Source organism: Syngnathus leptorhynchus, chromosome 17 (assembly GCF_054491065.1).
Source record: "Syngnathus leptorhynchus isolate UIUO chromosome 17, UIUO_Slep, whole genome shotgun sequence".
NCBI classification, from domain to species: Eukaryota; Metazoa; Chordata; class Actinopteri; order Syngnathiformes; family Syngnathidae; genus Syngnathus; species Syngnathus leptorhynchus.
The window spans coordinates 2,561,266-2,588,950 of record NC_141211.1 but is presented as its reverse complement, the minus strand read 5'-3'; the positions used below and the strand labels follow the sequence as shown (position 1 = coordinate 2,588,950).

The window sequence follows — 27,685 nt, the reverse complement described above, 5'->3', positions numbered from 1 at the left end:
ACAGATACCTCGTTGCGCCTTCGCTTGCTCAGAAGGACGACGGCACATTTTGAGTTGGGGTGGGCGGGGCTTGTAGGATGCTACGGATTTAGGCGGAAGGTGTCGAAGCTTCCATTCGGATTAAGATGAAGGTTATCTCGAGTTATGGCTACGACCGATGGGTTAGGTTAACGGTTACTATAAGCGAGTCATCCGTTGAGTACGTTCCTTGCCACCTCAGCCTCGAGATAAGCAGTCGTAGCACCGCCTGTCGCTTCGGCCTGCTCTCCACGGCTCACAAAGGTGTTATCATGCGGTCGGTGATTTTTTTTTATTTATTTTTTTATCCCGGCCCCGTCGGTGAACGTAGCCAGGAGCAATCACGCTGTGAGGAAGCCACATAAAAGAAAAAGCCTGAAAGTCATAAAAAATGCTGGCGGTATGTTGACATCCAGTCAATTTGCCACTAACCCGTCCAGATTATGACCCTTGGGTCGGGTGAAACCCGCTCCGACACCCACGCTAGGCTTTTAGATTCCTTAGCCAGCCCTCGCATGAACATGAAAAACCACTTAGCCTGTGGCTGTCAGAAAAGAAGCTGGAGGTCTTGGTGCTCCTCACCGTAAAGATGAAGGATTATCAGGATTGTCGGAGCTCTCGTCACATTCGCGAGAGAGCGAGTATCATTTTCATAAATTGAGTTGTTCTTTTGCTGCCAAATGAGTTCCGTTGAAAGGGGCCAGAAGATTTTTTTCGCGTTAGCCAACTAGCATCCGCTTTGGTGTCCAGCTCTTGCTATACACGCGGAAGGATAAATAAATTGAAGAGCTTGTTGTAAAGATATTCGAGGCTTCCTCCCGTGACTTGAACCCATTCTGACACAAGGAAGGGACAAATTGCATATCCACAGGCGGACGTTCTCTGTCGCCACGCATGGCCGAGCAAGGATGTCATGACATTATCTTTAAAATGATGCCCCCGTTAGTTTCCCACCCTTTTCTCCCGGAATAGTCCGCTCGCACAGAAGCTAGTAATTGACCATTCAGGGACTCCGGGAGCTCCGCTAATCAATCAGCGGCGCTAACGGAGAGAGGAAAAGAGAGACAAGACGGAAGCATTTCGAGTTTTGTAGCGCAAGTCCATACCTACGTACGGGGGGGGACTCAAAAGCGAATGCAAATTTAATGCAGGAAAATGTGGAATTGATTGAATCGTTGAATTTGGAGGAGAATGTGAATTTGGAGAAATGCTTGGCAAAAAAAAAAAAAAGTGAGGAAATGAAAACACCAGCACGACTCTGACTCAAAGCGACACGCTAACGCCAAACGATTGACCGAGGTGGGAATACGCGAGCGTGCCCGACGCAAATTGAGTGCGATGGCAGGCGGAGCACGTAGAAGATCTCTGGAGGGATTACTGATGCGGAGAGCCGACGACTCTGTTGTCACCCTTTGCTACGTTTACGAGGCAAAGCGGAGGAACGGACGATGCTGCTGAGGCCAATAACTTGCCAGCTGACTAGCACACGTTGTTAATGTGTGTCTTAAATGCAATTGCTAGACCTGCCTCTCGCAGAACACGACACAGATCTGACGCTTTCCTGGTTAAAATAAAAATCCACCCTAAACCGTCTCGCCTTCACAGCCGGTCAACGAACGAGAATAACTCCTGGTCGCCTTGCAAAACATAAATTTGCCTTAACGAGAAGAATGATATTCAGTCCTGGGCCACGTGCTCTTTCTATTCTGCCACGGAATCACTCCAGGACAGCTGTTTATCCTCCTCGCTCCGCTGCTAATGAGACAGACCCTGGAGATGTATTAAGCCTCGGTCGCCGTTGTGCCTTATCAGCACATTTTCATCACTTCATAATACAATGACTTCCTTCCCTAATCACGGAACCGATGCGGGTGGCTTTTCCCCTTTCGGCAGAGGTGGTCCAGCTAAGCCTGGCAGAGGACCAACAGGTCAGCGTCTCTACCGTGACGGTGGGCCTGAGCGCTGTGCTCACCTGCGCTATCCAGGGGACCCTGCGGCCGCCCATCATCTGGAAGAGGAATGGCGTGGTTCTCAACTTCCTGGACCTGGAGGACATCAATGTGAGTTCCCTTTCCATTCGTGTCCGATCATTTTACTTTAATTGGGGTTTAGTATATGAGTCGAGTTAAATTTGTAAGTATTTTATAACTTCTTGTGTTTATTTATTTTTTTTAATAGAAAAAAATTGCCATTTTTTTTTGCGTACACGACAGTTGGAGTTAAATTCGAATTCTTAACTGCACAAGATGTCTGGGGAAGCCAAGAGGATGTGGCAAATTGCCCCTCATGGTAAAAGCAATGCATAATCTATTTTGATTTCATTACCGTGCAACTGTTTGTATTTGCATATAAGTGGCAGCAACGTGATTAAGAGCACAGAAACCGAGGGTCTTTTCTTTCCCGGTGATGGTGGGGGACGACGCGCCGGTGACACTTGAACGCTTCGCAGTGGCGGAAAAGAACAAAATCATTGACAAGTTTGAATGAAATGATTTGAAACACAGCTGGCAGCCCGCCGCCGCACAAAAGCTTTGATAGAAATAACGGACGCACTGTAATTGCCGCCTGCGTAGTACATTTTGATGAAATAAAAGGTTAACATCCCATTTATGCCGGCCGGGTGCCATTTGGAATCCGCCATTTAGATTTGGCGCACAATGCCAGAAAACGCATTAGTGGCATACCGCCTGTCTTTTTTTTTTTTCCCCCTCTCCTGGCTTTTGTCACTTTCATGCCTCGTCTTTCCAATCAGCCAGAAAAAAAATAATATGATCAAATGTTTTTATCGTAATAGATGTCAATCATCCACAGCACGGATTGGTCGGCCCATTCCTTATATGTTTTCAAATGAGAATTGTTGACCGGCGTGAAGCAAAGATGGGCAGGAAATCCCGCTTGGCAGAAGCGAAAAAAAACGTAATGCCTTAATCCGCCCCTCAGATGTGTGTCGCCCCCCCCAGGTGCGCAGCATTGCAACAAACCAGCACCCCCATTTGTCAAGCTAATGGCTGATATATTTTTAACCCTCGCAATTTGTCAGCCGCACGGATCAAATTCCCAAACGCCGTTGATTCACGGTCCCGCGATCCCTCCGCCACCCCACCGCGGCGTTCTATCAAGCTGCCCGGATTTCTCCCGTCCCTCGGCGGTCCCATTCTTCTGCCGCTATTCCCCCGTGGTCCGTAAGGGCCTCGCTTCATTTCCCACCTGCCGTATGTGTGTCGAAGGACTTTGGGGATGACGGCTCGCTGTACATCACCAAGGTGACGACCATTCACATGGGGAACTACAGTTGCCATGCCTACGGATACGAGGACATCCAACAGACGCATGTGCTGCAGGTCAACGGTCAGTACTTTCTTCCCGACTCATCCCTAGTTGGACACGACATGTCCTTGATTCCTTCCTCCCATCATTTCCTTCCTTACCTTGCTCCCCTAGTTTCCTTGCATCTCACTTATTTCCTCGCTTCCTTTTCTTTCCCTTCTCCCTAGCATCCTCACTTGCTCCCTTGTTTCCTGACTCAAGGCTGCATGGTGCTGAATATTTTCAGCAGCACTTTGTCCCCGCATTGCAGTCACAGGCACATTGGGGAAAAAGAAAAGATTTGGAAATGCTTTGCTTTCATAGGCAGTACAAAAGAAGTCAATAAATGTTGGATGAACACACATTTGGGGTCTTGAGGGAACAGAGATTACGTTGTTGGTGTCTTCCCAAAAGTATTGTGGTCATTTTGCTCGGACTCTTTTCTATGCTTATTACAGTCGCTCATCCCTCCAGTAGACCTGCATAGATGCCAACACTATAGAAAAAAATAAATAAAAAAAGCAACGACTTTGTCAGGCTCTGAGGTGCTTTTGCAAACTGGAGGTGTCATTCATCGTCTACATTCTTTCACAGCTTTCCTCCCCTCGGGCGCCGCCGAGTCGTCCAACATCTTTTTCATGCAGCAGCCGTAATAAAGCCACCCCCGAGCGCTTGGCTCTGCCAATTCATTCCACGCCGCCGTGAAAGTAATTCCGCGTCGCTGGTGGTCTTACCTCCCCCGTCCCCCGTTCCCCCCCCTCCTCCTTCTTGTTTGCGTGCCGCAGTCCCGCCGGTGATTCTGGTGTACCCGGAGACGCAAGCCCAGGAGCCCGGCGTGTCGGCCAGCCTACACTGCCGCGCCGACGGCATCCCCGATCCCAAGCTGGTGTGGCTGAAGAACGGCGTGGAGCTGCAGCCGCGCTCTGCCAAGCAGCTTGCTCTCAAAGGCAAGCACAGGTTCTGTTTTTGTTTTTTTTGGGCGGTCCAAATAAGACACTGTTGGATTTTATGGCCAACTTTTTCTTTGTTCAATTTTAACTACTCTTTCAGCTTCTTATATCGGTTTTAAGACCAGGTTCAATTTTTTTATTGTTATTTGAGTCAGGGTTTCAAGACCATGTTGTGGTTTTAAAATACAGTTCGGATTTCAAGCTGCAGTTTGAAGCCCGGCTTAGGGTTTCAGGACACGGCGAAAATGACATTTTGCCTGGTCAAGGTCAGCCATGGTTGTTGAATTTGAATTTCAAGCCTGTTGATGTTTTTACTGGAAAAGTGTAAGGTCAGCATTGTGCGCAAATAATGGCATGTCTATCAAAATAAACAAATCAATTAGGTCTCAGTAGAAGCCACCAAAGTCCCCGCAGGTCTCCAAACAAATTGACATTTGTCATACAGGATTAAAAGCTCAATTAAATTCCCTCGTCACCAAATAGCCTGCAAATTAAGATTAAAATAAAAAAAAGCCCACTAATTTAATGAGGCTCGCCAGAAACGAAATGAGCGTTTGGATGCGATTAAAATGCTTTTCCAGCGTGAGTCATCGTTATTGGGATCATAAAACAAGATGTCGAGAAATGTCAACGACTGGAATGAACATACAAATTGCCAGGTGTCTATTGCCTGCAATTAGCCCAAAGTGCTGTTTGTGGACATGATGCCGTTATTTGTTTGATTGACACACAAGTGGACAAGAGACAAGTACAGTCGTTATCACGAGTCTATCCAAATGGCGTTTGGGAATTTCCATCACATTCTTTGCTTGCCTTTCTCTTAGCTAACGGCAGCGAGCTGTTCATCGGCAGCGTCCGCTACGAGGACACGGGCGCCTACACCTGCATCGCCAAAAACGAGGTGGGCGTGGACGAGGACATCTCCTCGCTGTTTGTGGAAGATTCGGCCAAGAAGACGCGTAAGAAAAAAAATAATAATAATCAAACAAGTCCCCCCGAGCTGACTCTTTCTTTTTTTGCATTACAGTTGCAAACATTCTGTGGCGAGAGGAAGGTAAGTACGGCTCCTTTTGTATCCGTGTGATTACGTTGGCAGCCCCCGACCTCGTGAATCCATATAAATGATATATATATATAAATGTCGTCCATAAGAAACAGCAGCTCGCCAGCTTAACCCGCCTCCTCTCCTACTGCCTCGCACACTGCCCGAGGTGCCTTTCATCAACTGCACACAATCAACCTTTTTTTTGTTTTTTGTTTTTTATCCCATACCTAGCGCTCACAGCTCCGCATCCAATCCTGTCTGGATGCCGAGTATATTGTAAGCAGAAAAACAACAACACTGGCCGTCTCCCTGCTTCTGTACTGCAGTTTATGTTGCGTTTTACGGATGCTTTGTGTGCATTTATCAACGGGAGCGCAGTCGTTACAAATGTGCCGTGCTGACAAGCTGGCAGGCGAGCGTTCGCGATTCTATCCAATGTACCAATAGCGGGTTATTTAAACGCATGCAGAAAGACTGAAATCAAAAATAAGGTGGACGGAGGAAAATGTCAACAAAAAACGTCTCATCCCCAAAAACCAGAACTTTTATACTCAAGCGACGACAGCAATTTTGGCTTTTGGTGTCGATTGATGACCTCATCTTTTGCCGCAGGTCTGAGCGTGGGCAACATGTTCTACGTGTTTTCCGACGAGGGCATCACGTTGCTGCAGCCCAGCCAGTGCGAGATCCGCCGGCAGATCAAGCGCACGGAGAGGATCGTCGCTACATACGTAATTTATTCTTTTTAAATCTACTACCGGCCATCGCGGACTATGATTTGCTTTCCTGAAAGGATTATCTCCTGTTCAGTGCAACGTGTCACCAACTTCCCCTCGTCTAGTCAACACCTGGAAATTTAATGGGATTATTCGCATCCTTTCGCATCGACCGTACACAGTCCATACTCGGTCGGGTAATCCGCCGGGAAGTGGAACAATGGGCTCGAGGTGCTAAAAGTTGCTTGTTCCGTAAAAGGATCGGGCTTTTTAACCGAGCCGCCCGTGATTGTATTAGAGATCAATGGAAACGCAATAAGCCGCGCGTTAGCGAGTTCCTGCCGCAAAAAGCACTCGGTGCACTTTAAACCAGCACAAGGCGAATGCCAGCGAGGTGTTTGTCAGCGGGGGAATTGCTGGGGGCGGACAAGAGCGAGGGGCTGTGATATATTTTGGGAAGAGAAATGTAAACGTCCATGTACCCCGGCAGGAAGAGATGTGCCCCAAAAGCGAGGGCCCGTCCCCCCAGCGCTGCGTGTGGTCGTCGGCGGTCAACGTGCGCGACAAGTACGTCTACGTGAGCCAGCCCCTCCAGAGCCGCCTGCTGGTGGTGGACATCCAAGCGCAGCGGGTGGTGCAGGTGGGTCACTGAAAACGCCCTTCCTTTCCTTCAAGAGTTGATTTAAAAAAAAAAAAAAAAAAAAAAAAAAGATCACTGAACCCATGAAATATTTCAACACGGATTGATGTTTAAAAATTCTCTCGGAAAAATGCCAGCATGGTTGCAGCCATGCAGAAGCAGCTTAATGGATGGTGTTCTTCCCGCTTGCTGACCCTTGGTGTCTCCTCTCACCCTTCTGCCTTTTTACTGTAATTCATTCTCCGTCCTCTTTCGGCGAGTCTATAAGGGCTCTCTATCCATCACGACCGGCCGGCGCCGACCAGCTGAGCACGTTTCACACGTCTGTGTTGGCATGATGGGACATCTGCTGCCCAACAAAATCAATTCTTGCCAAATGTCAGGCAAAATGTTACATGGACGCCAGCGGAACAACGGGTCAAGACGTTGCTAAGAGGCCCGGCAGAGGTTTTCTTGACCTTTGCTTAACGGCTCAACCAAAACATAGAAATCGTTAAGTACTCGCGGAGTGAAAGGGAGCAGACCTCCCCCAAGGCTCTCGTCTGAATGGGCCTCTCTGGGACTTTTCAAGCCGCTTAGTAAGCAGTCGAGCATTTTTTGCTACTGCTTATTTCTATTTTTAAAAACTATTAAATAAAGGAAAAATGCCCAAATGAAATTAAATCCAAGTTTTGACACAGAAATCGATTTGTTTTGCAGGCCGTCGCAACAGATGCGTTTCCCGTGAAGATGCACTACGACAAGTCACACGACCAAGTGTGGGTGCTAACGTGGGGCGACATGGACCGGACACAACCAACGCTCCAGGTACACCAGAACCGTAGGAGAACTCACGGAAAAATGGCAACCGAGCTTGCCGACTCGCCAATAAATCACAATCATATTACGTTCCAATAATCCCTGACTACCAAATTTCGTATACAAATGAAACTCTGCAGACAACAGCGGCGCTAATCCTCCGAGGGTCGGGGACACGCGGGAAATGGGCCGAGGGGGACGTCGGCGTTATATGTATAATAGTCACAAACATGTTTACGGCTGCGCTCGGTCCCGCCGGAGGCAAAGATGCAATTATAACTGCGGCAAGGCATCGTGTTTACGACCGTTTGCATGGTTACGACGCCTCGCTGAGGGGTGATACCCCCCCCCCCCCCCCCCCCCGACCAAATTGATGACTCTTTGGAGAAGCTTTGCTTCTTTTTGTATTCGGATCAAAAGAGTAAAGCTACAGTCATGCTGCTCTTTTTTGTTTTACATTTCTTTTAACCTTGACTATTAACTATTAGCCCTGACTAATAACCAATTCATGGCAGTTCCAATCATTTCAAATGTTCACTTTAATACTTCAATTGCGTTCCAACAAATGTAGAATCAAAACAATTCGCATTTTAGTCCAAGTTACGGAATAGAGGATGTTTTTTTTCATCTGCTTGCAAATTCCGCAGCCAGTATGTTCATTCAGCACAGCCAAAATGGCTCAAAAAAAGACAATTGAAAGGCTTTAATTGTCCCTCGGTTCTCTTAAGGGTCCGGGGTTCTTTTTAGAGCCAAATTTGGACCGGTCTGCCATCAGACTGTATAATTACATATTTTTATTGTTTACTCATGAACAGTTGTTGTTTAGAATTCAGCGCTTAGGGTCTCAAATGAGGCGGACATTTGTTTTGTTTTTTTTAATGACAAAACAATTCCTCGGCGTGTAATTAAAAGAGCAAAGCAGAATGGCTTCGCATAACAATCACGCACCCATTTTGGTGAAACATTTTAACCAGCTTCTTCTGGAGGACTCTTAAAAAAATAAAAATGACAGCGATTGAGAGGATTTCCATCCTTTTGGATGTTCCGCTATTTTGACGGAAAAGGGAAAGCGTTTTAACCATTATAATCTTCTGAAGTGCAGTTTAAAAAAAATACTGATGTTTTGACAGAACAGCGATGTACACTAGCAAGCAATCCGTTCTGGCGATGTCAAAGTGACATTTGGAGAGAGGATTTTCATTTTTGAATTTACAGAAGAGATGCTAGCAAGCACGCTAAGTGTGGCTAGCACGTCAGTTGCATTTTAACCATCAACTTCTGTAATTCTACCAATTCTAGAGATGATTTCATTTTGTTTTGATATAAATGCAGATCTAGACTAGCCATTCAGTCCCGTTTGAAAGCATCAAGTTCATTAGTGCTGCTTTAAAAAGGGATTAGAGATGATTTCCATCTGTTTTTAGCCGCTCTGATGTTTGGAAGTAAACGAGAGACGCTAGCGAGCGACTCAGATGAAAGCCCAGGATGAAGTCGCAACAAAGGGAAGCTGGTGGAAAGAAGCTTAGCGCACCTTGGCCGCGTGATAATACCCAGCGGAACCGTATTAACTCTCGCCATTGTATCCAGTCACCTCCTGCGTTTTCTGCTTGGTCGTCGCGAGTGCTGCTGAGATTTTGTTGAAAAGAAAACGGCTAGGTAAGAGAGGGGGCGTTTTTTTTTTTTGTGTTTTTATTATTTATCAGTTCTTTAGGAGCGAGCGCAGACGGAATGGAGGCCCGTCCCACCCCCCTGCTGGGCTACGACGAGATGCTGCAGTGCGTTTGATGCCTTGTTCTCTTTGTCTAGTGGCAGGGTGGTCCAAAATCAAAACTTATTTTATGCTAGAAGTTGTTGCAAAAACAAACTGAAAACTAGGGCAAGACTTATTTTGGCTCATGTGTTAATGAAGGGTGAGGCATTTATTTTTACAAATGCATTATTTTTATATTATATACCATATCTAACTTTTTTTCAAACAAATAATGCACATCCAATTTGTTGTATTTGTAAAGACCCATGGATACTGCGCGAGTAAATACTACAATACTAGGCTGTATATTGTATCAAGGACAAAAATGTCGCCTTGCCGTACTTCAATACAATTATTAAAAAAGTGCTGACTTGGCGGCGGATCAAGTGAAAGATTACGAGACAAGCATCTCGGAATGAGACGTGTTATCGGGGGAAGGCGATGCGGGGTCGCATTTCATGCGCCGGCGTGGCAGACCTTTACGATGTTTATCGCCAGAGAGACAGACGAGGATGTCACCTCGGGGCGCCACGTGCTTATCTGCCAGGCAGGAAGTGGTGGTGTGCTGGACACGTGTGAAGTGCACGCCAAGAAAAAAAAAAAAACAAGCCAAAATAATGAAGCTCATAGTTTTTGCCTATTTCTTACTCGGCAAGGTCATATGTGTAGAATTATTTGCCATATGCAACTCCCCCCCCCCCCCCCCCCAACCACTCCTTTCCTTGATGCATTCAAACAAAAGACGACGTTTTATGTGCCTTTTCCCGATCTCCTTGCAGGTAATTCCTCAAGCCAGCATGGGTGAAGTCCATCACGCCATCCGGACCTCCTTCCAGCGGGTCAGCGACTTCTTCATCCCGCCGACCAACCTCATCATCACTCACGTGAGGTAAAAGCCAAAACCCTCCGCATAAATAAGAAAGCTAATGACACTTATTAATCACCGCCAAACAACGGCACGACAGGAAATTAACCTTCCGTCGTGAACTCTGTCCACCAAGGTTCGCCTTCGTCTTCCTCCAAGACGAGCCGGCGGTGCACAAGGTGGACCTGGAGACCTTCCGACGCGTCAAGACCATCAGCCTGAAGGACTACAGCTGCGTGCCAGCCAGCATGGCCTACACGCATCTAAGCGGCGTCTACTTTGTCCAGTGCAGAGGCGGAAAAGCCCAGCTTTTGGTGGACGCCGTGACGGACGCCGTGGTGGGACAGAACCGCAACCTCACCGGCCGGGCTTTCGTGTCACCGGACGGCCGCTACATCGTGACGCCCGGCAACGGGGCCGGCGGAGGCGCTGCCCGGCTGACGGTGCAAAGCATCTCCTTCCAGGGGGAGATGCGCCTCCGACAGGAACCAGAGGACCCCGTCGCAGCCTCAGACCTAGTCTACCAGCCCTCCTTCACCGCGTCCAACAGATATGTGGCCGTGGCCGCCTCGGACTCCACCGCGGACCTGCTGTTCGCTGACCTGTCCTCGGGACACACCGAGGTTCTCCGGGGCCTCAAAGAGCCGCTGGGCCCTCGGAGCTGGCCCTGGGGGGCGCCCTACCGGGTGGTGGTCTCCAGCGGCGCGTTTGGACAGTACCTGTTGACACCGTCGGCCGTGTCCCTCTTCATTTTGAACGGCAAACAGAGAACGCCGCACTGTGAGGTGTCGGACATTACGAGGGGCAACACGGTGGTCTGGGTCGGCGAGGTATGAGTAAAAAAACAAAACAAAACAAAAACACCCCCCCCCCCAAAAAAAAAAAAACTATCAGTAGGACTTCATTAAAAAGAAGATGCTCTGTATTTAATTACAGAGCGAGGAGGATTAAATGTGTTGGGATTTAATGTGTTTAAATAAGTAATTTGGGTGATAGTCCCACTGGGAGAAAGTGTCAATGGTGTTGAGTGTGACACATTTGTACGATTGCACTTCCCTTCCGTGTTATCACAGCAAGTTAGGTACCTGACCGGGCGGGGTGGGGGGTTACCACACGACGAACTATGCACAATGCTCACTTTTTTTAGAGTAAAAAAAGCTTTCCGATTGTTTTTCTGTGTGGGTGTGTTGATTGTCTTCACCAGTGCTAACCACAAACATCCGTCCGTCTGTCAATGTCCGCATTTAGTGTCCCGTGAGTCTTTTTAGACGCTGTATTATCTTCCCACATCACCTAATTCTGTGTTTTCGGAAACGACGTAGCGACTCTCCCGTTCACATTGGAATTGGGGAATTTTTCAATTCCACTTAAGGCTGCGAGCATTTGCTTCCCCTTTAGCTAGGAGATCTAGCTAGCAAAGTAGCAAGTCCACGTATTTTTTTGCATCAATTTAAACTTACTTAGCCGTTGCCAGAGTAAAACACTTGATGGAGCAGTGAAATCTCTCTTTTAAACATCTGTGTGGGTTGGAAAAGTACAAAATAAGCTGGTTTGGGTGGCAGCGCTTAGCCTTGCTAGTTTCGAAGCTGAACTCATGAACCGCAAATGAGCTTGGATTGACTCCAAGTCTTGATAAGAAAGACAAATATCTTTTCTACAAATGCTCACAGCCTGCTGTTTTTTTTCCCTTCACTTTAGTGACTTATCAGTATGCTATCGTAGAAAAAAATATAATTTGCTACAAATTCTCAGTAACATAGTTGGAGATAGCATATCTACTGTAGCTATTTATTTACGAATTCCACTTTGCGTACGAAGTAGAGACGTGCATGCCATCGAAATCTGTTGTCTCCATCCGCCATATACCTCTCAGTGACCTTCATAGTCGTTTAACAGTTAATTGTGTAAAAAACATAAAAATAAACAGAAAAAAAAAATCACATTTGTTCATTTTCAATCTCGTACGCGTCGCCACCGACCTAGCTAGCCCAATCGTCTCAAATGTCAGAACGTGCAAGGTTGGATTTGTGGGTCGTACCTCCCCGCAGCTGTTGTAGATAACGTGTTTAGGACACATGACGAAAGTGACTGTACAGGTTTTTTCTGTATGCATTTTGTGTGTTCTCTGGTTGACCAGGGCAATTGTTTTTTTTTGTAAGAAAAGTCAAATAAAACACGTATAAAAAAAAAAATTATATATATATATATATATATAGAAATCGACTCACTCCATTCAACGAGCTCCATCGCTCACAGGTCTTTGTTTGTTTTTTTTGTGGAGTGCTGAACTTAGCTTCAACTTCAACTCCAGGGCATTAAAAGTTACATTAGACTGGATGACATGAAGGTGCTTCCGCAGGCGACTGGCAACTAAGCGGCGTGTCATCACACCACACAACAGAACATGCCCCCGTCGACTATACCGAACCTTTTCACACGTTCGTGCATTTCAAGTGCATGACATTTCACTTTTTTTTATTCCTGCCGCTGGATAGTTGGAAATTAATAATGTAATAGAGTTTTTCTTTTGTCACATTTGCAACTATCAATTGTTTTCCAAAACATGTCAATTTGAATAGCTGATACCTCCTGGGAAATTACAATCGTGTGTGAAACTGCATCGGTTGCAGGCGAACAATCGTCACTTTCGAGGGGAAGTAACGACATTTGCACTTTTTGTTGACACGTGCGGCTAATTGACTTAGTAGCGATTAGCGGCGCGGCAGTTCAGGTGAGTGTCAACTGTCGCTTGATTAATTAGCGGTGCCTTGATGAGGTGCTTCCGCACGTTGCAATGTTGGCTTTAACCCAAAGAAAATGTTAGATGGATTAACTTGTTCATTTTCATTTTAAAAAATGAAAAACTTGAGATGGCGACGAAGACATTTTGAGAGCAGACAAAGAATGCTCAAGCGCCACCGCGTGCGAGTCAACCTGAGGGAGTTTTGCAATTCTTGCATTCTCGTTACACCAGACAAGCTTTTCACGCCCAAAGTTTCTATTTGCAAAATCCACATTAGCAGTTGTGCCTAATGAAAAGACGGATTACATTCAAAATCTTCTTTTCTATTCCGAGACGCCCTCCCGACGGCATTAACGTTTCCACAGAAACAAGCGACGCTTAAACGACTATTAATAACGGCCCCCGGGTTCTTTTCGGTACTCGGGTCATCGCAACTTTGGAAGAAAGTAACAAGACAAATTTGGGAGAAAAAAACATAGTCACAGTTATTCTACCCTTATCATCCTCCTCATCATCATCATCCTCAGCTCTCCTTCTTCGGCCTCCTCTGCAGGCCGCTTGTGAAAATGTTGAAAGTATGGCCAACAGGCCTTCAGAGAGAAAAAAGAAGCAGAATTCAGCAGCAAGGGAGAGAAAGCCACTTCTTCTCCAGGCTGTATTTCAAAGAAAAGCTCTGACATGAAATGGCGGCGCGATGGACCGAGGGCCGGACAAAGGCAGGGCAAAGCAGCCTCAGAAATGGCTCAACTCGGCCATTAAATAACTTTGTATTTTTCAATTCAGTTAGATGACAAAATTTGATCGCCTGCTACTTCAGCGAGAGCTATCGTGTGTAGCGTTATGATGGTTTCCAGTACTTCCTATTTTTAGCATCTTTAGCATCAAGCTAGCTGTCTCAATGTCATCTGGTTCTAGCGTCAACCATCTGAGAAAATGTCTGGCAAAGGGCACAGTCTAGCCACGACGGAGCGCCGAGTTGCTTATTTCTTTTTTTTTCCCTGCCTCCATCTTTCACTGATGTTTGTCTCGACCTTGCGGCGGACGGCGATTTGACATTTCCTCTCAAAAGGCCACGCGGAGTGATTGTGCCATGGACACCGCCAGAGGAAGAAGTTTGCGAGGGGGCAAAAGTATTCGGACAGCCCTTTGATCAATCACTAATGCCCGAATTCAGATTTGTAATAAGGATTAAGGTTTCCAATGAAATGTTTGGAGCTTTTGGCTCTTATGACAGATGCGTCAAACAAAGCCACTTGGCCGTGTTTGCTTTGCGTGTCACAGCCGTGCAGTGTTTGCGCTGCTCCATGAGAGCGCGAGCGGGCATCGAGAGGTTTTGAAGTGGAGCGTCGTCGAGTGTCAACAGCGCGGCGACCCCGCCGCTGAAGAGCAGCACGCTCGACACCACGAGCAGATTGCACATTCTTAACGTAAGCTAACAAAGCCGCGAGCGCTAGCCTGCGTGTTTGAACGTAGCAGAGCAAGAAGACATCATGGTCTCGGGCTTCATAGCACAAGCTTCAAGGCTGAAAAACAACATTGTTGACGAGGATGACGACAAGGAGGAGTCGCAATTTCCCCTTTAATCTTTCTCCCACTCCGACATAGCGGGGCCTCTATTTTCCTGCGTGTTGCCGCAGCGACAGAGTCCCGCTATTACGCGTCTCTTTTTCTCCTCAGCTCTCGGCGCAATTCCCACACCGGTGAAGTCTCCACCTTGTTCCGTCTGGCTGCAGGCAGGTTGGTTGGTAGGCCTTTGATTTTTTTTTTTTTTCCAGCCCTCTCGCTCCTTGCCGTGCACTCAGGGCACTTTTCATCTCTCTGCCCCAATGCTGCTGCCGCGGCAACACAATGCCGCCCATTCATATTACATCAAGAGACAGTGACACCAATTACTTGGCAGAGACGGATGGAACAAAGTAGAAGACGACGGATGATGATGATGATGAGAGAGAGAGGGCTTCAAAAAATCTTGGAAAGACAAGTCTGGAGCAGTAGGTGGTTCTGGTTCAGCGGGGTGGTCCGTTTGAAAACACCAGGAAAGTCCACAGACGCATGGACTTCATCGACTTGCATCACTCAAAATCTTCATCTTGACTTTATGTTTGTGATTTAACTCGGCAATGTTTTGCTCTCAATTTCACGAGCTTCACTCGGTCTCAAAAAAACTATTCCGGTTAAAGTTCCAGAGGAACTGCAGCCAAGCGTCTTGTAATGGCCCTCGAAGCCGGTCGCAATTAGACCTCCAAAATGTTTCCGCCGCGCATCATTTGAAAGAGCGCACTCATTCTTCTTCTCCCGTCGTCTGGTGACACGTTCATCTCTCAAAATTTGCTCTCCGCACTTTTCCTTCCACGTGCCGCTCCATTTGTCCGCCGAGATGACTGTCATCGCTTTCCATTTGGGACAACTCGATGCTCTTCGGGGATCTCCGGCCAACATCCGACGGGAGGCCAATAAAAATGAGAAGCCAACGGCCGTGGCATCAATCCGGCGCACGAGCAGGAGCGGAGCCAATCTCCTGCGCATTTAGCTCCCGATTGGCACAACACGAGTCATTTTTTACATTCAACCGATACACACTATGAATCTTTTCACCTTGACTCTACTCTTTCCAACTTAGTTGAACGCAAGACCATTACCAAGAATTGAGTCATATTTGTTCTATTTTTTTCCCAACAAGTAAACACAACTAATGCCAATATATAGCGGCCTTATAAATAAATGGCTTTGATTTTTCCTTCCCATTGCCAAAGCACAAAACTGCCGTTTCGGGTCATGTTTTGATTTCACCCCGGGTCGGTTTTTGGAAACACAAACGCAATAGATCAAATTGAGAGATCAAACACAGATTGTCTACCCCCCGCCGTGGAGCGCGGCTCGAGAAGCTAATAACAGGCTATTTAATGGGTCAACAGTGGTGTGCCTTTTATGATGTATCGGGCGGGCCAATCTTCTGCTCACGCCCCCGCAGCGATTTAAGTTGTTTTGCTTTTTTTTTGGTCATCCTTGCATTGCCTTGCTAAGATTCGAGGTGAGCTTCTCAGCTGGAGGTAGACAACCTAAAAAGCTAAAATGGATGCTAAGTGACTAAAAATCAAAGCGCATGATTGCACTGCGGAAGGGGATCTTAAATTTCAAAGTCTTGGACTGGATCTGGTTTCGGGTGCTCAAAGTATTGGTCCCAATTTAAGATTGTCAACGCCCCCGAAAAATTCCCCCGCGCCCGCCGAACCCAGTCGATTTGAGTTACAAGGCGTTGCCTCATAGTGGCCCCTTGCTGTTCGCCATGTTTAAAACAGCCACCCTCCACCTCAAGCTCAAATGAGTAATTGATCACAAAAAAAAAAGTCATGAGAGGAATTCTTAACGTCTGGCACACGTCAACGTTTTTGATTCATTAGAGAGGTGACGCAAGGACAATAACTCAGCTTTTCAAATGTTGACGCAAGGACGCGGCGCAAAAATGACCACATTTATCCTGCTCTTGACCTTTGCGGCATTATTCTGACACGCTGATGCGTCTTAGTGTCGGCTTACTCCGATATAGTTAATCCAGCCTGTCAGAGGAATACTGAAGATGAAGCTTATTGGCAATATCACAGAGACTTCTCACTTGAGACTGACGCTGACAAGATGGCAACCGCTGGTCAATCAACATTCAGACGATTGCGCTCATCCGCGACTACAATAGCAGAGAAAAGGAGATTTCGTCAAAGACTAAACACAAGAAGCGTCCACGCATTCCTGTTTGGCCAAAACAAAAGTGACTTATCGAGAGCAAAAGAGCCGGCGTATACATCTTTCTCCCGCTTCTGGACGCTGGGTGATGTATGAGGAGGGTCAGCGCACTTAAAGACTTTTTTTCTCCCAGCAGACTGCAGCCACACGCTTGCTCAGCACATTGGGTAAAGTGCTCATCTTTATCAGCACGAGCCTGTCGCCAGCGAACCCGTGTTTTGTTTTGACACAACTCGTTAGAACTGCAAAACAATGCCCGCACAAGCGCGACAAGAGCGCTAACAGCGAAAACGTACGGCATTTCGATTAGCGCCATTGTTGTCCAAACATCTCTCCTCTGAGACTCCAAAACACATCAATGCGTGTTTCTTTATAAGTCACAAGTTCATTCAAATATCCAAAGATTTGTGTCCTTGACTAGCGAAACAACCGTAATGCTATACGACACAAGATGGCTGACTTGACAAGAGTGTCCTCCGTTTTAATTAGCATCTATTTCCATTTCTCTCACCAGTTTTTCCTTCTATAAATCACTTATATAGGAAATTGTGGAGTTTATTTTGAACATCTGGCACTCATCCCGCTGAATCCAATTTTCAACGCTAGTCAGTTAAAAATAACTGCTATGGCTGCGCGAGGTGTTTACGAGGTCATCCGGCAGGTAATGTCAAGTGTAATTGGAAGCATCTTGTTTGCCTCAATCTATTCACGCTCCGGTTTAAAAAAAAAAAAAAAAAAGTGGTATTTCATCAACCCGAATTAAACAAGATAAGAAAGAAATTATGATGATAGCGGGGGGAGAAAAAAAAAAGTGAAAATGACGCAGAGCAGAGCACTCGTGTAGGCGACCGGTGATTATCGAGCGGGCGACGTGTTGACAGTGCGACGGAGCGGAGTGGGTGGTCCGGAGGCGTGACGGGAGGACAAAGGGATTATGGGTAATGGCACCTTGAGGCAGGAGAGGTGTGAAGCAGCTAAAAAGGCGAAACTGAGAGAATTGGGCCTCAGTCACAATTGACTTGCTTGGTGTCACAACTATACTAGCGCAATATTTACATTTCACTTCAGTACTCGAAAATGTAGACAGTGGAAAAGCAATCAATAGCAGTGATTAGCACTTTTTTTAAAAGAAGCTGACAAACCTACCTTCCTTCCTTCCATCCATCCATCCATCCATTATCTGAAGGGCTTCTCCTCAAAGGGTGGTGTTTTTTTTGGGTGGTAGGCAGCTCACCAGTACCTGTCGAGCAAAAAAATAAATCGAAATTCTGAATCCTCTGAGCAATCGGAGGTTCGTTTTCTCCATTTCTGTTAGCATACAAGGGGTGAGCGTTTTTTCCCCGGACAGTTGTAAAATATCTTATGCTGCATAGAAGAAAACAAAACAAAAACCACAGATTGATATTTCAAAAGCAAACAAAAATCCAGTTTCTATTGTTTTTACAAGCAATCGATTCTCTGACGCCCGGCGCCATGTCATATTAACATTATCGTTCGGAATTGAAGCTTTGATCATGGCGGAGCTGCTGGGAGAGATGAAAACAAATACATCCAATTCTTGCCTGTGAAGACCAAACGTTAAGGTCACCCTACAAGGTGCGCTTGAGATCCAGTCTCATCAGTAGGTGAGCCAGACAAGGTCGAAAATTATTACTTTGACAGGCCCCACTGCTCCACCCTCCGAAAAAATAGCACTGCCATCAAGATCGAGTATGTGCGCGCATGTGTGTGTGTGGCCAAGCGACTTTTGCACAAACTCAATTAAATGCTGACATCGACAAAAAGAAAACAACACAGCTCCCACGGCAGCCTAAAACTGCCCCGAGGAAGCTGCGCCGCAGAATTCTGAATGCACAGTCGAAAACGTTCCGGACATTGATCCGGAAAGGTCGCCATGGAAACCTCACCGGGACAATTTATTAGGTCCTGCCCAGTCCACTGGCTTGGACATTTTCATGAGCTTTTTATTTGTTTTGTTTTTTTTGGTACAATCCGTCATCCAGTCACCATCATGAGTCTTGTTTACAGCATCAGCGGTCGAGACACGTTAGTATTGATCAGGAATCGATCGGTCACACATTAGCCAGGGTGACTCGGAGGCCATGATCGGTCGCTGCGGCGTTTACCGCCGCCGCCGATCCTTTTTCAACTGGATGGGATTTTGGCTTTGGCATTCTGTGGTCATCTCTAAAAGACACAAATAGAAGGTCACGGCCGCTACAAACGATTACAGATTTCCCGTGTCTTCTCCGGTATGGCTTTGTGAAACTTCTTTTGAAGTAGCTGGTGGCTAATAATAAAAAATCCAAGCACGCTTTTAAAACGATTACGACAGTAAGGCGAAAACGTCCGTCACAGCGAGCGCGGCCACGTCAGTCGTCGTTTTCTCACCGTGGACGAGCGTGACGGCAAACGCCGCCTCCATTCCGCAACGCCGGTGACAAAACAGACAAGAGCGAGACGCTTCCTGGCAGCGTTTGTCTCCAGTCTATCTTTTGATTCGCATTCAATTAGCTGTCAGCGCTGTCAGCGCTTGCCTGGGCTGGTGGTTTGATTCCGGAGCCCGCTAAGCGTTCCTGCTGACCCCATCACCTGTCTGCTCCACTGAACAGCGGCAAATGCCAACGGGAATGAAGCCAGATTGGGATGATGGGAAAAGTTATGGTCTGGCTTTATGTCTTGCGCGGACATTGTCGCTAATTTAGAGACTATTCCGACACCTCTGGGGACTTTTTTGTCCACGAGTGACTTTAATTCCTGCTTAGGAAGAGACAAGATGAGTGTTCATATTGCCAAATGGAGCCAAAAGATGAATTGTCGAATATTTCAAATTCTTCATATTATGGCCAAGGCAACATCAGCAAAGTTCTGGAAAAACTTCCACGATGAGCAGTCATCAGCTGTTCTGGATAATTGCGTTAAATCCGCCCGATGACACGTGTGAAGAAACGTCTCCAGGCTGTGACAAGTGGTGAAAAATCGGGCTGGGTTAAACTTCTGCCACCTGAGCCCCCCCCCCCCCCCCCCCCCCCCTTATGAGCCCCCGCCGGCGCCATGCTTCCCTATCAAATCTAAGAACCTCGTTCTTAAGCTGTCTTTGCGCTTTGACCTTTTCCGCTGTACTGAACGCGCAAATTATTCTTGATTCCGTCGCCCCCCGCCCTTTTTTTACGGTCATCGCCGCGAAAAAGCCGCACCGAAGCAGTCAATTTGGTGTCGGCGGAGTCATACATCATGTTTGGAGTGTATGGATTTCTAATATCTCGCTACAGCGCTCAGGATGATGTCACGCTCTCCGAGCATATATCAAATACGCTCCTTAAAGGATATGCAAAACGGGCACCGAGAGACGATTAATAAAGATAACCTCGGCTAGCTTGGAATTGCGCTGCCCTATTGGGGATTATTAGAGAGCGCTGGGCAATTTAATAACCAGTTTAAAAAAGCAGCCGAATAATCCATAACGCCAATGACAACGGCGGACATCCACTTTGTTGAGATGTTATCGAAGCTGGTTTGCCGCCATTTTGCTGGAACCTGCCTTTGGAGAGGTCTCAATCCCTGGAAAATTGCTTTCCTTCAGCAAAAAAAAATATTTGACTTTGACGCTCTCGCCGCCTTCCCGACAAAGCGTCTTACTGGAGTTTGGCAGGTATGCGGAGCGCTCAGAATGCTGATCGGCGACGTGGGGGGGCACGACGAAGCCCCAGCGGGAGGCCTTTCACTAAGGGGGAGGCGGTGATGGAGAAAGAAGATCATACAAAAGGTTCCTTTCTTGACTTTTAATATATAACTCACATGGGAATAGGCTTGTCCTTGCAAATGTTCCGCTTACCTGTCATCTCATTTACTCCCACTCTGAATAGTCAATTCAGCAGCTAATACGTCGCTGTGAGGTGCCGCTGAGTGCAGCGTTTTGTTTGTTTGGAAAAAGGGAAGCAGGAGAGGAGAGGAAAAAAAAAATCCCCCCACTTCATAAATGCCATCAAAGTGCTGCACGCGGGCAAACGTGAAGGGCGACGAGTGAAAGCGATATTAAAGAGGAGGGGGGGGGTTCGGTGAAAACTTAGCCATGATGCTATTAGCAACGATTAAAAGGCCATCATGGCAACAGCTTGAGAGCTCAAATCATCTCCAGGTCCTCTCTTACCCATGACTCCATTTTGCGATGAGATGGGAGTACAGGTAGTTTTTCAGCGCGGTCCCGAAGGAGCCCGTAATTGCCATCAAGGCTTCCTTCGGGGAGTCACATCATTCCATGAATGATCTCAGAGTGCCTATCCAACTAACTACTTTGCCTGCCGGACTGTGATTTTGTCCTTCGTCCAACCTCAGTCAGCTTTACATAGAAAATGAATCAGGAGTTGATTCCATTTAAGTTTGTGTTACGGTTAGGTTGGAGAGTTTGAAAATTTAGCCACAAGATTGTGTAGGCTCATAAACAAAAAGTCACTACATTAGGAACACCTGCACCATCAAAAATGATTTCAGGTGAAAGAGAGAGAGAAAAAACTGCCTTGTGAGTGACAGGTTCAATTGCACTGGCCCTGACCTTGGAAGAACACTGCTGCTCCCGCTCAGGTCTTCAACATTTGGTCAGTGCAATTCAGCATTTTTTTTTTTTTTTTTTGGGCAACGACAGAACTCTGAATTGACTTAGTGGGAGAGTTTTGAGCTGCAGAACAGGAAACTGGACTCAGTCCTAACCTTGGCCACAATTACTTCACGCATTGACTTTTGATGTTACTGCCTTTAACTTTGCTTTTCTGACATCTGCCAACGTCAACGTCCTTTGCTTGCCTGACCCCCAGCAACACACACACGCGGCGGCGGCGCAAACCCGCCGAGAGCAAGTCCCGTTGGCGCCTGCCAAGAGAGTGCGGGCTGATGAGGTGAAAGTAATCTATCGGGCGTGGCATCATCACACCTCCGTGGTGGCATATGGCAACTATCACGCTGGAAATATCCAAAAACATCAGATGGGGTCAACCAACGGTTGTATATCTATTTTTTTTTTTCAGTGGTAATTGCAAAATTGAAGGAGTCAAAACAAAGTCACCCACCAAAGTGTTTGGGCGCAGATGAGTGAGCCAGAAGGTGTTTGTGTCTGCGTGTTTGCACACGCGTGTGTACGGGAAGGATGCCCCCGCCCCGAGCTGGTTGCTTGGCAAATATACGCAACGCCAGCGCCAGCTTCGACACATCCTCAAGGACAAGCTGAAGCGGTCGCCACAAACGCTAAATGAAGAGGAAATTGGGGGCAGGTGATCCTTTGGGGAATTTTAGCAAAGGGCCAAGCAAGCAAAAGTTTGATACCGGCTCGCCCCGATTTCAGCGAGTGTGTCGACTTTTCATATCAGTTCTATTCATCAACGACAGAATTTTGGATTCATTCTTTATTTTTATAGAGCAGAAAGGCTCACATCTAACCTTTCCATTTTGTGTTATTTTCCCGTTCGCCTGTGCGCAAATTGATTTCTACTTTGGTAAAATTTGTGTATTTTATTTGCTTTTTTCCCATCCCACATCAAAACAAAAAGGTCAGCTGGAGAATAATTCACATATTTCATATTTGAGCGCACAGAGAAGGAAAAAAACCCCAAACTGATCCCGCTATCAAGGTGAGCAAACTATTTATCTTTGGCCCAAAAGGCAACAAGATGTATGTTGGAGATAGTGCATGTCATTTTCACTTAGCTCCTGGAGGCCAAGCATTTTCTTTTGGCTTTATCCTGGGCTGATGTATTCATAGAAAACAATAAGCGCTCCTCCGCACACTAGCAATGGGAATGTGGGCCGGTAACCTCCCCACCGTCACTCCCTTCCTCCGGGCCGCGCCGTATCTACACAAATGTAATCTGCGCGTCTGTATTAAAATTCATGAAGGGGAGATAAGAAGAGACTTTCATTAGTGTGGAGTTAGCTCTTTTGGATAAAGTTGACCAATTTTTTTTTTTCTTTTCAATCCCCCTGCATCGAAAGAACTTTGAAAGAACCCGAGTGAGGTCAAAGGTGTGAGGTCATTGGAGTGACATCACGCGAGTCATGTGGTCAGCAAATGGGATGACAGCCAATGAGAGCTTTACGCAAATCACATTAGTTGTCTGGGCAATATTCTGCCATCTGTTTATATTGTTTGGCCTTGAGTCATTAGCACACTAAATGTCTACTGCGCTTAGTCCACCAAAAGTTGTTGGCAAAATGTGCTGAGTCATGCTTGAAATGTTAAGCACTTAATGGCAAACAATGTTTGAGGCTCACCAAGCGAAACATGGCTGACAAATAAAAGCCATTAGAGCGAGGCGGCGAGCGCTAAAGAGGACAATGCCTTTTTGCTTTAATGCCGGACATTTTTTTTTTGGGGCTTTTTCTTTCTTTCCATTATCTCTATTAATATTGAGCGACCGACGTGCTGTTTTGCTCCACTCGGCTTTACGCTTAAGTCAGCCATTATGTTGTTGTTCTAAACTGGATGAACTTTTTCCGTGAGTATATAAAAAGATATGAAGTGTATTTGCAGTGGAAATTATGTTAATGTTTGACGCCATTGTCGTGGCCTTATTGGACAGTTCTGATTCTTGCCCTTTAGACAGTTTAGTTTAATTCTTCCCTAAAAATAGGAAGGAGATTGTAAGAAAGTGAACATCGAAGAGCGTCACCAGATAAGCCGGCCGACTATGTGCCGAAAAGAGAAGAAGAAACAAAAAGTCACATCTTGCGTGTTTTTTTTTTTTTTTTATCACATTGGAGCAGCCTGTGCAGAAATGTATTGCTTTTGTGGTGCCGATGCTGGCGGGAAAGATAGTTGCGCCAAAGATACAGAAGAAAGACAGTTTCCCATGCATGAAATTGGAACTGATTTTGTGATAAACGTGAGACGATTCAGGGATTTGAAGAAAAAAAAAAAAAAAAAAAAAAAAAAAAAGATTAAAAATAAAGTCTGTTTTTTGTTTCATCACCATGGCCAAAAGTCAATCGAACTGTATGACTTTTGTCTGAAGAGTTTGGAAATGAATGAAATTGAAAAATGGTTTGCATAATTTATAGTCCATCACAAAAAGAGTCTCAAAGGCCAACAATTGATAAAGATTAGAAACATCCCCTGATCCAATAAAACACAGGGCTAGCTAGCTAACGAGCCAGACAAATAGCCATGCAGCAAGACAGCCAGATAAATGTTGTTTTAACGGCCAAGCTGACCCGACTTTCAATCCTCTTCCGCGAAAACACAATAAATCATCAGCATCCGCGACACGGCTGACTGGCAGCATCCGCCATCATTTGACTTGTCAGGAAAATTGATATTTTCTTTCCCCGCCATGCGTCACAATGCAGCAGATTATTAATAAGAAAAGAAATGCCAAGACTCACAATAATCCTGTTGTTCTTAGTTTTTTTTGGGGGGGAAGCTGCTCTATCTTTGGCCTTTACGTCAAACAATAGTCACGCCAAGGCTAGCTAGCGAGGCTTTTAAAGCGTTTAAGCCCGTTTAAGCGCTCAGAAACAACAGGCCGGCCTTGCAAAGCAGGGCGGCCGGCCTTGGGGAAGGTTGGCACCTATTCGACATTCCATTTCATTAGAACAAAAGGAAGCGACTTCACATTTTCAAGGCACCTAAAGAGATTTAAGAAATGGCTTCTCGATGCAAACGACCGTCTCCGTGGCTTAATGAGGTTGAGGTAGAAACGCTGATCAGATACGGACGGGAACAGAGTCCCTCTCTCTGCTTCTATGCAATCAGGCTTTCTAATAAAGGCCTCCCCTCAATAACGGACGGGTGGGTAAGTAACTCCGCCGCTCATTTATAACGAGACTGTCAGGTTAGCACAATTTGCCACAAGCCGACATTTCTACCTCAAGGTCGTGGATTAATTTCTTTTTTCTTCCCCACCGCGGCCCCTCGAGCATTTCGGCATTTGTGCCGTAGCTCAATCTCGAAAAAGGTTTGCTTTCGGAGACGTCGCCGGGTCACGTGGAGCCATTTCTGTGGTCCGGATCAGCGGTTACATAGCCAGTTGGCGTGGTTACATTTTCAGAATCGTTCGAAATTATGGACTTATTGCAAATGTCACTCACAATAACTAGCGATTGATTGTTTGGAAATGTCACACGCGACCTTGCGGCCGTAAACACACGAGGAAAGTAAGTGTGCGAATTATAAAAAAAACAAAAACAAAATCCTTTGCCTGACCTCTTTTAAATTGTTGTTAAATCCTGTGATATTCCTGGAATTAAAAAAAATCATTCAGGTGTGCAATGTGAACCCAAAAGTTGCCAGACGACAATCAATCCAACAATGACATCTTGGCCCTAACTCAGACTCCGCCATAATTCAAGATCAATAAGTATCGCGATTGACATGCGATCCATATCAACAGAAACCGGCTACAATAGAAGATTCAATATGTAAAATAATTCAAATGAGATCACAAAGCCTGAGCACGAAGCAGTTAAACCAACGACGAAGAAGTCACAGGTCGACACTAACATTTGCTTTGGCTTCCATTTATATGGCGACATCTTTGTTATTGCAAGTCATGCAATTAGAACAGGTGCTGCTTTCAAATAACCAGTCGGGCCATTAAAATGAAAAGTCAGCGGGCTGGCGCGCGGAGTCATCATCCCAAGAGGGAGGTGGTGGTGGTGGGGGGGGCAGTGCTTGCTTAGGTGGATCTTTGTCTGCTTGCCGGCCCGTCAAAACGCCGCAGCAGGTGCAAGACAGAGCAACTATTTGGCGACTGAAATTATGTTAATAAGTGTGTTTTGCGCTTCCAAGATAGCACAAGTCCTCTGTGACATGGGCAGAGTGCTCATTAGCCGCTAGATTACCCAGGATCCTTCGGGACCGACAGACAGGCCGGGAAGATGCGGAAAACTGACATTTGATAAGCCGACTCCACAAACAGCTTTGATTCCGGCGTGAAAATGTCGACAGGATTGCTGTGGTGGGCTCTCATTTGCAAAGTTACAACCCAAAGTTAGTGGCACTTGTCTACGGCTTCATCGAGCAAAAAGAAAACTATTCAACCAAGGTCAAACAAGAAGGCGGGTTATAATGACCTCATCAACCCGCAATCACAAAAGTAGAAGCGCATATTTATCTGAACAAATCCCAATTTAAGCTAGGAGACGGATCAATCTGTTGATATTTTTCAAGCATAAAATCATTTCAACTGCATGTCAGGTTCGCCGAGGTTACACCTCGCTATCGCCGCCGCCAGCCTCAAACACTCAAAGGCGCCCACGCAAACCTGTTGAAACGCCTTTTGTGTGACATGTGAATGTATGTGGTTTGAATATAGAAGGAAAAAATGGCTGCATAGAGCCTCGACACTCTGCTGCCGCATAATTAAGTGTGAACGTTCGCGCACACACTGATTTTAATAGTTAGTCTCTTCACTTCTAGAAAAGCACATTTCCTGATACCAAACAAACTGTAAATTGCACCACAAGATGACACCAAAGACGAATAAGAAAGTAGTCATTGTATGTAGAAGTGATGTAGCATTGAGACATCTTTGGATGTTAAACGTTACTTGAGGCGGTTATAACATGATCAGTTAACTTCAGTTTTACACATACACAAACGTTAATATTCTCAAATATAGCAACCTAGTGTGATTTATCAAGGATCTATGACGTCCTTGCAGACTGCCAGGGGCAGTTCTGAATTTTCTTGTTGGGAGGAAAAGTGTCTTTTCATCATGCCAGTAATACACATTTCAGCCAAGCCCATTATGTCAAAAGGAGCAGGTCCAAAAAAGACCTTGTGTCGCCAAAATGAATGGCAGCACTGCTCCCTGGTGGTCACGGGGGGAACTACATGAGTAAACTGCGCAATGTATTGTTTCTTAGGCAAAAGACACGAGCAGCAGCAGCAACAATAATTAATACATTAGACTGGTGCGAGACTTGGAAAAATCTCATTTGAAAGATGATTTTTTTTTTTAAAACAGTAAAGAGCAAATAAAAAAAAACAAGCTAATTCCAAATGACAGCCAGCAGTGCTTACCAGAAACCCACGCGTCGCGTCCTTGAAGCCAGCCAGCGTGGTTTCGACTGGTGTCAGCCTTAAGTCTCAACTTTGAGGAGAAGGAACGATGACGTTGGAAGAGCTTTTTGCATCTTCTTTTCTCCACACTGTCGAGGTCAAATGGCGCAAATGTTACATTCATAGATAGAAAAGCCCAATATATAAAATATGCAAACTGTGACCTTAATTGCCACAAAAGAAAAATTCTATTCAATTGGTAGCTGAAGTCTTGTGTGCAAATGTTATTTTTTCTCCTATTTACGTTTTTTAAATATTACAAACATTTTAAATACGTATGTTTTTGTTGCAAATTTCCTTGACGTCAGGTAGCTTTTAAACGCGACCTTCAAGTCAAGTTTTGTGTTGCAACTGCATGTATTAATAAATTAATAATTCATTTTACATCAAAACGATAAAAAAGACAAGAAAAAGGACTCACCAGAACTTTGCGGCGTGTAGGATATGTTAAAATGACCTTGTTACTGCTTTTCTTTTTTGCTTCATTTGTTTTTTTTAATTTGGGGCCTCAGCTGTCCCATTCGAACCACCGAATTGAGCCTAGTGACATTGTTTTCTTAGGATTTAACTCATAGTTTTTAATTTGCCAGACAAGTCCAGGTTTTTTAGCGCTTTACCGGTTCAAATTTGGATGTTTTTATCGAGGTTTGCATTATTTACTTGCAAAAGCTCCCTGATGCTCGTTCAGCCGCAGGCTCCGTTGATGGGACGCACCTGTGGTAGGGGTTTCTACTTCCGTCAAATTGTTTTGACGCTTGTTTGTTTTACAATAATGACAAATTATCACGATGGACCGCGTGCTAGAAACCAAGAAATAGAAATGCATATCGTAATGCAGATTAAAAACACTGCAACTGGAGGAAATGTGGTTAAAAAGTCAGCGCTGCACCATACTGATGCATTACATTTGAACACAAGATGGCGCCATTGTCTATTTACACAATATGTACATGCCCAAAATAATAAACAACGGGATTTATTGCAAAAAAATTTAAATTGCCAATTTAATAAAGAACTTGATTGAATATAACTTAATTTCAAAGTCATAAACATTACTGAGCCAAA

The 27,685-nt window shown here is 45.7% G+C and overlaps 1 protein-coding gene and 1 long non-coding RNA gene across 4 annotated transcripts in view; one reads left to right on the top strand and one right to left on the bottom strand.

The window, feature by feature from the left end:
- Positions 1-12,246, top strand: part of fstl4 (follistatin-like 4) — a 48,048-nt gene extending 35,802 nt beyond the window's left edge. Inside the window, exons 7-16 of the mRNA XM_085936150.1 lie at positions 1,912-2,078; positions 3,246-3,366; positions 4,110-4,271; positions 5,099-5,233; positions 5,302-5,328; positions 5,932-6,050; positions 6,526-6,675; positions 7,375-7,482; positions 10,003-10,112; positions 10,225-12,246. Of these exons, the coding sequence (XP_085792276.1) occupies positions 1,912-2,078; positions 3,246-3,366; positions 4,110-4,271; positions 5,099-5,233; positions 5,302-5,328; positions 5,932-6,050; positions 6,526-6,675; positions 7,375-7,482; positions 10,003-10,112; positions 10,225-10,924 (1,799 nt within the window). The 3' untranslated portion in view covers positions 10,925-12,246. The remainder of the gene's footprint in view (positions 1-1,911; positions 2,079-3,245; positions 3,367-4,109; positions 4,272-5,098; positions 5,234-5,301; positions 5,329-5,931; positions 6,051-6,525; positions 6,676-7,374; positions 7,483-10,002; positions 10,113-10,224) is intronic.
- The window catches only part of LOC147042968 (uncharacterized), a 49,867-nt gene extending 22,545 nt beyond the window's left edge, over positions 1-27,322 (bottom strand). For all 3 annotated transcript variants that reach the window (XR_015068720.1, XR_015068719.1, XR_015068718.1), the window contains exons 1-3: positions 27,042-27,322; positions 26,582-26,709; positions 17,716-17,809 (exon numbers count right to left, since the gene is read on the bottom strand). This is a non-coding gene — a long non-coding RNA (uncharacterized LOC147042968). The remainder of the gene's footprint in view (positions 1-17,715; positions 17,810-26,581; positions 26,710-27,041) is intronic.
- Between the last annotated feature and the right edge of the window lie 363 nt (positions 27,323-27,685).